This window comes from Gavialis gangeticus, unplaced genomic scaffold, assembly GCF_001723915.1.
Source record: "Gavialis gangeticus isolate Ggan-Ray unplaced genomic scaffold, GavGan_comp1, whole genome shotgun sequence".
Taxonomy (NCBI): Eukaryota; Metazoa; Chordata; order Crocodylia; family Gavialidae; genus Gavialis; species Gavialis gangeticus.
The window spans coordinates 31,812,526-31,821,538 of NW_017728996.1; the positions used below are offsets into that span (position 1 = coordinate 31,812,526).

The window sequence follows — 9,013 nt, forward strand, 5'->3', positions numbered from 1 at the left end:
GGCCCCCGGCGGCTGCGGGACCCTCGTTGCTCGGGGAAAGCGAGGTGGAAGAAATCCGCTCCGAGCGGCCCTCCCAAACCCGCCTCTCTTTGGGGTCTCAAAGGTTACGGCCAGAGAGCTGAGTCTAAGAGAAAATGTTTACTTCCCGAGGGAGGAGCAGTCACTAAAGCGACTTCGTAAGGAGCTAGACCGCAGCAGCACGAGAGTAACCTTTACCTAGATGAGGACCCGGCGCAGGGCCCTGGGGAGCCCATCTCCGCCAACCAGGATTTGTGCTCGCATTTACTGTGTTAACCACTGTAGATACATGGGCATCCTTTTCTTCCCACTTGTTATTCTATACACATGCACATATACATACACACACGTGTGCACGCATGTAAAGGAGATCATATGCTCCTAGTTTTTATTACAGAGAGGTGCATCAGGCTTTGATGGGCAGGCATCACTTGTTGCCCTAGTTCATTTTGGCCGCAGCCAACATTAGGAATCAGTGCTGCCCTCTCCCGGTAATTCACCTTTAAAAAAATCGGAGGGGCGGAACTTTCCTTTAACTCTTCTGTTGTTCAACAGAGCATTTTGTGTTTCCTCATGTCGTCCTACCACCTAAAAACAGGCAGCACCCGCACAAAGAATGACTTTGGAAGGCCACCCAGCTCTGGGCCACTGGGAGTCAGGCAACCGGTCACTCACCAGTTATGTGAAGTTGGCCAAAATACTTCACCACTCTGTGCCCCACTTAACTGCATTCATCAAATAGGGAATCATGATACTTAACCTTCTTTTGTAAAAACCCTTGAGAGAAGTGCTTAATTAAGCTAATGTTTTGAGGGGAGGGGACTTTTATATAGGATAGTAACTGATGTTGGATTAATTGTATTTAATTCACCTCAGTTATACCTGTTGTGTAAGATTGGTCTTCTGCGGGTATTGAAATCCTATAAAAATATACTTAGTTCTTACATATAATATGGACTCTTCTGCAATGATGCAAATAAAGCCTCTCTCAAGATAGCTTTGAATACCTCTACAAGCCAAATTTTTATGGACACCTTCCTTCACCTATCCTTATTAGATGGTCCAGCCTGATAACAGCAATGTTGGTGCTGTACAGTTATTCCCAGGATCAGGTCAAAAGCAGAAGGGTAGAGAGAGAGCATGAGAAAAGCAGGGTAAGAGAAAACCAAACAATGGTTCAGAAGAAGGAAACTGAAGACAGGGAGGGCATTATGCACAGCTGAGCAGGGTCCCTGATTGTCCATCGTCAGGGGCTCGGGAAGGTACTTGTCTAGGCTTATCAAAAAAAGATAGATTCTCTGTCCCACAGAATCCTGGTAGCTTCCCCCATTTTGTTTCATATATTTTTCCACTCTTAGAAACAGGAAAAAACCCCACAAAGGATGTCCCCCTTATTATTGTTAAAAGTTAGGTCTTGTTTTCTAATTTCCAACACATTTTATTAGTTTCTCATTTTGTTTTTCTCATGGTTACCGACATTATCTTATTACAACAGTCCTTGAGTTCATCAGTAACCTTTTTGTTGGACTAATTCAGTCTTTTTGACTCATTAATTTTTCCTATCAACATATATATATATATTACATTATTATATTATTATAACATGTCTAGGAACCTTCACCCATCTCCCAACAGTTGATCTCACAATTGGCATAGGCATGCTAACTACCATCTTATTCAACAGCCTCTTATAGCTGGCGGAAATCACTTCCGTTTTCTGCAATTCTCATCATATCAGCAGCGATTCTCCCCAGCTACCTGACAACTGGCCGCCTCCCCTGCCATTTCTATTCTAATCCTTAATGTTCTCTCACGGCCTCTCAGCTGCCACTGAACCATTTAGTGCTTCCAGCTGCCATTTCCTTCCTGTCCTTAAAAAAAACCCCTAGGAAAAGAAAGTTATTAATAATTTTGTTCATCAAGATAAAAGTTCTTCAAACCAAGATATACTAAGGTTAACACTATATTTCCTAAAACTTTGCTGAAATGGTTTCCAAAGAATGATCTACCCTTCAAACAGTCTATTATTTTGCATGATTCTCATAATAGGCTCTAATTTAGAATCAGACATGGCACAAAGAAACAGTAAAGCAAAACCTGCACTGGCAGAGGGAGAAAGACTAACAACACCTGAAAATTTTTATCTTCAAAATGCTTTTCATATCAGCACCTATGATAGCACCACTTTTCTAACAGCTCAAGTGAGATGCAGAGAGGAGAGCCAGCTTGCCCAAAGCCACAATTTGAATCTGTCAAACTTGATACCAGAGAACTCTACAGTTCCTGGCTTTTCCAGTTCACCATTAGGCAATGCTTAGGCAATGCACCAACAGCCTCTTGTTTTTGTCTGATTTCCATTTTTCTAATTATATATTGTAAAATGGTAAATGCTATTAAAAGCAGAGGAAGTTATACAATTATGCTTTCAGTTCCTCATAGGACCGATATAAAAAGCAGACTGACAGACATAAATATATCTGTAAATTAAGAATCTATAAGAAGCCATGGAAGGGGAATCAAATTCAAACCTGGATGCAGTAGCAAGGGTAGCATGGCACTCTTGATTTTATTCTTCTGTAAAATTAGATTTGATTCAACACTTTTAATAAGGTCGTGGACTTTAAAAGTTGATTAATCTAGTATCTGATACAAGTGTATGTGCTTCCATGCCTCCAACTTGGCAAAACTCCCATTGAAGGGCTGAAATGAATCGTTTCTGCCAATTGCAGAACAGATGACACTATAAAAGAAAAATGAACATTTTTCGAAACACACAGGTGCCTTTATAAGTTGGGCCCAGCATACTAGAAAGTTAAGAAAATTCTACATGTTTACAGAGTGGATAAAATTAATGGGTTTTTTTAAATAAAAAAAAATGTTTTATTTAAATCAGATGTTTTTATTTAATCATAATGATTTTTTAAGATGCTTTTAAAAAAACATATAGTTTTAATTTAAGATATGTTAAAGCTTAAAGATATCATCATGGAATAGGGATTATAACTTCTAGTTATATACTATTTGAGACAATATGTTTATGTAACCTTTTGAGAAGTTTTATAAATAGGTCGCAACAGGCCATGGACTATCTTAGGGATCCAGTCTTATAGGGTTTCCGAGGCTCCTCTATAGATTTGTAAAGATTAAAGAAAACCACTCTACCGCATGGGACTCGGCGCTCAGTCTAAAAGATCCCATTAAGTATCTTTGTGATGCTCAATTTCAGTTCTCAAAGTGAGGATTTTGTGTCTCTAGAGCAGTGGTCTCCAACCTTTAAGTAAGAGATCACTTTCAAACTTAAAAGGAACCAAAGATCTACCCTGCCACACACTCCCTCCGGCCCCACAGGCAAGTCTAAGGCGGGGAAGAGGGCAGAGGAAAGGGCTGTGGTGGGGAATGAGGCAGCCCTAGCCCCACTACCTCCCTCACTGCTGGGGCTTCTATCTGTCCCCCCCCTCCCCCAACAGTGGAGAGATAGGGAATGGAGCAGGGGCAGGCCCTGCACAGCCCCCACGGTGCAGGGGACAGAGTCACAAGTGACTCATCTGGTGGGGCAGTCCCTAGTTCTGCCGGTGGAGCAGTGCTGGCTGCAGGACTGCAGTGACAGCAGTGCTGGGAGCGAAGCCTGGGGGTAGGGGGGCATAGCCCCCCCAACCACTGCTCCCAGTGCTGGGGCTGCCCCTCCAAGCACAAGTGTGGGCCAGGCCCAGCAAGAACAGCCCGGTGCAGCCTTCCAGCCAGCAGCTGCAGGCCACACCCCGGCCCTCAAGTCCTCAGAGAGGGGCATTGGGGAGGCTGCACCGAGCTGTTCTCACTGGGCCTGGCCCACACTTGGGGTGGGTAGTGCCAGATGGAGGATTACACCCCCCCCCAGATCTCACTCCCAGCGCCACCTCAGCCTGGGCAGGAAGAGCTGGTGTGGCCCCAGCCACAGCCCACACCAACCTGCCGGCAGATCCAGGGTCGCACACCCCTGTACTGTGCCCCCTGGACGAGCCACTTGCGGCTCCACCCCACTCCCTGCACTGGCTGGGCAGGGCCTGCCCCTGCCTCATTCCCTACCTCAGACCTGCTGTAGCCATTGGTGCTGCCCCGTGTTTGGGGAGGGGGGTGGCATGTGCTCCTCTGATCTGTGTGCAGCAGAGGCAGCTGCCGTTGCAGGCTGGGCTTTGTGTCCCAAGCCCTGCTGCACATGCCACCTGGGCCTCTGCCCCTTCCCTCCCCCACAAACTGACCTGTTGGGCTGGGGGCATGGTGCTTATGACTGCCTGTATGCACTCAGCCCCCCCCAGGATCGACTTCAAGAGGCTCCAGGATCCACCGGGTGACCTAGAGATCATAGGCAGATAAGTTCCTTTTGGTAGATGTGATATCTTTTATTAGATCAACTAAATAGTTGGGAAAGTTCTTTGCAAGCTTTTGGACATAAACACTGTTCTTTAGGCACAGGGAGAGTTTGTCCTCTCCAGAGATAACATCCTCAGGCATATATATACACACACCTTTTCATCCCGTGGCGCACTGGAGATCCGGTGGGTTGAAGTAGACTCAATTAATCAAGTCTGCTCCACATGCAAGCTGATGCACACTGTGCTGTGTCACATGTAGTGTATAGGTGGTGAAATGCACCGTCAGCACACAGAAAATGGCAGTGGTGCACTTTTGAACTAAAACATCTCCATGGATGACCCACCCATCAGCCCTATTGTCTCCCTGCAGGTTTGTGTACACATGCTCTAGCCCTTACCTTTCTAGAAGTGCGAAGTTCCTAGAAGTTAAATGAATAAAAGATATCAAACAACAAGAATGCACTTTCTGTAGAAAGCAATGATTAAATCGAGGCTTCCTGATCAGTGATTTAACCTGATTCAATTTAAACCAAATCCACCCTATACGTTTAATAAATATTTCATTTACAAGGCCTACTTTTGCCATTATTTATTCTTTACCAATACAAACATGTTTGATTTTGAACGATAAACTGCGCTTTTTATCACATTAAGGCATAAACATACAGTGCCCAAGTCAACACAGCGCAGCAGCTCCACACAAGTCTCACTAGTCTTCCTTTGCTACATCTTGTGGTGCTTCCAATGTTTCCTTAATTTGTTTCTGTTCTCTTCTGAACTGATCAAAGATTGGCTTATAGACGTAGATGCCTCCAGCAACGCCAAGGACCATCCCCAGGATTTTCTGAGGAAAGGTCAGTCTACCAAACATATTCACGGCCACGGAAAGGTGCTAGGCCCCTCGTCACATAAATGCCAACTAGTCTGCACGTCCCCGCGGCGCTCCCGGATCTGCGGACAACGAAAACGGCCGTCACACCCCGGCTCGTGCGTTGTGCTTTTGCCAGCGGCTAAAGGGGATCCCGACTCCACCAGGGACAACGCGCAGTTTCCGCTTCACCCGCAGAGGCTGGCGGACGCAGAGAGAGGTCTGCGCCTTACCAAATACTTAGACTTCAACCTGGACCTGGACTGGAAAAGGCCTGTGCTTGGGCACATGTCGGAACGGGAAAGCGGCGGCCAGCTTGCAGCTACTGCTGGTGAACGAGCGCAGCCCTCCTTGCCGCGGCGACCATAGAGACAGGACCGCCCAGACAAGCCGGAAGGACGTCGCTTCCTTCTCCGGAAGCTGCCGCCGCGCGCCCCTTGCCCCTTGGCCGCGCACTTGCCTACCCGGCCGGCCCCGCGCCACATCTCCCGGCCGGTGCCGGCCACCGAAGGCAGGCGCGATGGAGGCGGAGGCGGGCGGCCGGCGGTTTGCCCGTGGCCCAGCCGGGGCCGACGGCGCTGTGCGGCTCCGTAAGAGGAAGTCGGTGCTGTACAGCTCCGCCGGGGTGAGCGGCGGCGCCCGGGGCGCAGGTGAGGGACGTCCTGGGACCGAGCCGCCTCCTGGCGCCATCTCCGGCCTGGGGCGGGGGCTGTCCCAGTCCGCCGGGCTGCGAGTGCAGGGCTACGCGCTAAGCTGCAGCACGGGCGGACCAGAGCTGCCGCCAGCAGGCGATGGTAGGCAAGGGGGCTGGAAGGTACCGCACAGGGTCACCCAGGCCAGCGGCCTGTCTGCTTCACCTGCTCCTGAAAACTTCCGGGAGGGAGACGCCCCCCACCTCTCTGGGCAGCCCGTGCTGGGGCTGATGACCTTCAGAATCAGATATTCTTCCTACTCCAATCTGAATTCCCTCTGCTGTGGTTGAAGTGTGTTGTTCCAGTCCTGGCCCGACAGCTACACAGAAAAGCCCATCTACATCCTATCTCTATAATGGCCCTTCAGGTATTTGAAGAGTTACAAATCCCCCTCCATCTTCTCTCCCAACTAAACAGCAGTAGGTCTTTCAGTCTATCACAAGTCTGGCTTCCCAGGCTCCTAATCATTTTTTGCTGCTCTGTGGTGGACTCCGTGCAATCTGTACACCTTTTTGAAGTCTGGGACCCAAAACTGAACCCAGTACTTCAGGTGAGGCATCACTAGTGGTGAGTAGACCACAGACGCTCTGCTAGACTTCATCTTCTTAAGGCACAGGATATCCCATGGACACGGCCTGTTGCTGGGCCTGAGCCATAAGTGGCACTGGCATGGGCCCACACCAGGGTTCATGTGCTGACACTAGATTCTAGCACTTAAAATGTTTCTAACACTCACATTTGCAAAGAGAAGCTTGAAAGCAAGTGTGACAGGTGCACTGTCCTCTGCTTGGCCTCTGGCAGAGAAAAGGGCAAGCACCAGCCCCTGCCAAAAAGGGGAACCTGCATACCATATTCAGCATCAGTCCCTAAAAGTGACTGATTTCAGTGCTGAGGAGGAATGCTGCTCACTGTACCCATAGAAGTGGGATCTGAAGAACATGAGTGCTACATCTTGGGCACAGTAACATTTGATTCTTCAAGGTGTCATCTTTGCTTTCTCACTATTTTTATAAACTGAAAAAATAATTTAAATTCACATTACCATAATTGAACATCTGCCTTCACCACCACCAGTTAGGGGTATTTACATCTCTCAGAACTACTTTCTCAGATTGCAAAATGGGCTGATGCCAATGCAGCCATTACCTTCAACTACTGAATCAAAGCTAGAAAGGACTCTGAGTTTATTCATCTTCATTTGTTTGAAGGGTAGAGACTTTTGAAAAATAGAAAACAGATTCCAAAGAATATGCTGGCCAGTTCCCCCCAATCCCCTCCCTCCCTCCATTCACCCAAATGAATGAAAGTCTAGTTTTGGGGGGAAGAATAGCTCAAGTCCAAAGCAGTCAATTCACATTGTTTTCTACCTGCTAATAACCCAAGGTACTCGTCTTTGCAAAGTTTTTGCTAGATTGTTTTAACTTCTTTTGTACTTCAAACACATTTTACTTGATGGTGGGACAACATTCTTTTTAATTAAGATTTCAACACAGAACCAACTAGATGCCAAGAAAAATCTCATTAAAGTACAAATTGCAAATAAGGACAAGAAAATGACTGAAATTGACAGAGGATTAAATCTGATGAGTTAAGGGTTTTTCCTAGTCTTGCTTCCAGGATCAGGCTACTAGATAGTTAACAGCTGTCAGTTGGAAGAGATACCTCTGTTCAAATAGTAATTGGTGTACAGTATAATTACTGAAGCATCTATAAAAGTTTTCTTAAAACTACTGTTTCGCTTTCTCAGATCTTATTGGTGAACACATTTATTTGGTCTTGTTTACCATAACTCTACGAGTATTTAACTGCATTCTAGTCCAGACAAGCTTTGTTCCAGATGAATACTGGCAGTCGCTTGAAGTTGCACATCATATGGTTTTCAAATATCCTTTGATATGAAGTTAAAATAAATGGCATTGTTCTAGAATTAAATGTGTTCACTTTATTTCATTTTATCATAATTAAATCCAACTTTGTGTGGGCAGGCTGTCTGGCTGCAAGTCTCTCTGGCAACATTAAATGAATCTGATCATTGGTAGAATCACTAAAAGTAGCCATGAAGTAAAATCTTGTTTTTTCCTAAAATTGTGAAAGCTTGAAAACAAGCAAAGCTCAAGTGTGAAAACTCTGTTTCATTTATTTATGGTATATATCCTTAATATTACTAATTATGGCCACCTGACTTGGGAATGGGAAAAAGGCTTACGAGGTTACTCGTACCCGCTACTCTTTGCAGGCACGTATAAAATTTTACAGCTGTTGGCAAAGGATGAGGTTCAACTACTGGTAAGTAATTAAGTAACTAAAAAGCCCATCCGTTACTTAACATTAATGCATCAAAATGGTGTGCTATAGGTCAGACATTTCTTGATTGCTGCCTATATGAAAAGAAAAACCCAGATCTGGCAGTTGGATCTATGTGTATTAAACCACTGTACCCAGGGTAGAGCCTCAGTGAAATTAGTGGGGCTCTACCATGGTTCTTGGGCCCACTCACAGAACTCTAAAAGGCAGGACAGACCATTAAAATTGTAAGTAATGATTCTTGGCTTCTCTCAGCCACTTGTGGTTTCAAAGCATGTATTGTTCAGCGTTAAAATCTTACTTGCTTAGTAAGTCCTTGGAAACAAAGTAAGTTTTTAATTGTATAAGACTATGGAGAGGTGCTGGAGGACTGGAAGAGGGCCAATGTGGTTCCAATCTTCAAAAAAGGGAGGAAGGAGGACCTGGGAAACTATAGGCCAGTTAGTCTTACCTCGATCCTAGGCAAGTTGTTTGAGAAAATAATTCTGGCATACATCCAGGAGGGGACAGCAAGGGACTGCATGCTTAGGGGCAATCAGCACAGGTTCATCAGTGGCAGGTCCTGTCAGACCAATCTGGTGGCTTTTTATGATCAGATCATCAGATCATTAGATGCAGGGGTAGCAGTGGACATAGTCTTCCTGGACTTCCGGAAGGCTTTTGACACTGTCGCTCACCCCATTCTCATTAAGAAAATGGGAGGCTGTGGCGTAGACACCCACACAGTCAAATGGGTCACCAAGTGGCTGGAGGGCCGCTCCCAGAGGGTGGTAGTGGATGGG

At 46.2% G+C, this 9,013-nt stretch overlaps 2 protein-coding genes across 2 annotated transcripts in view; one reads left to right on the plus strand and one right to left on the minus strand.

Moving 5' to 3' along the window:
• Positions 1 to 4,944: 4,944 nt before the first annotated feature.
• PIGBOS1 (PIGB opposite strand 1) lies at positions 4,945 to 5,604 on the minus strand. The gene is made up of 2 exons (XM_019504247.1): positions 5,469 to 5,604; positions 4,945 to 5,318 (listed from the first exon to the last, which is right to left on the minus strand). The coding sequence occupies exon 2, from the start codon at positions 5,236 to 5,238 to the stop codon at positions 5,077 to 5,079; it is 162 nt and encodes a 53-aa protein (XP_019359792.1). The 5' UTR covers positions 5,239 to 5,318; positions 5,469 to 5,604; the 3' UTR covers positions 4,945 to 5,076.
• A 151-nt stretch (positions 5,605 to 5,755) lies between these two features.
• PIGB (phosphatidylinositol glycan anchor biosynthesis class B) overlaps positions 5,756 to 9,013 on the plus strand; it is a 16,408-nt gene continuing 13,150 nt past the window's right edge. The window contains exons 1-4 of the mRNA XM_019503827.1: positions 5,756 to 5,885; positions 6,196 to 6,294; positions 7,675 to 7,810; positions 8,096 to 8,213. Coding sequence (XP_019359372.1) covers positions 5,756 to 5,885; positions 6,196 to 6,294; positions 7,675 to 7,810; positions 8,096 to 8,213 — 483 coding nt within the window. The remainder of the gene's footprint in view (positions 5,886 to 6,195; positions 6,295 to 7,674; positions 7,811 to 8,095; positions 8,214 to 9,013) is intronic.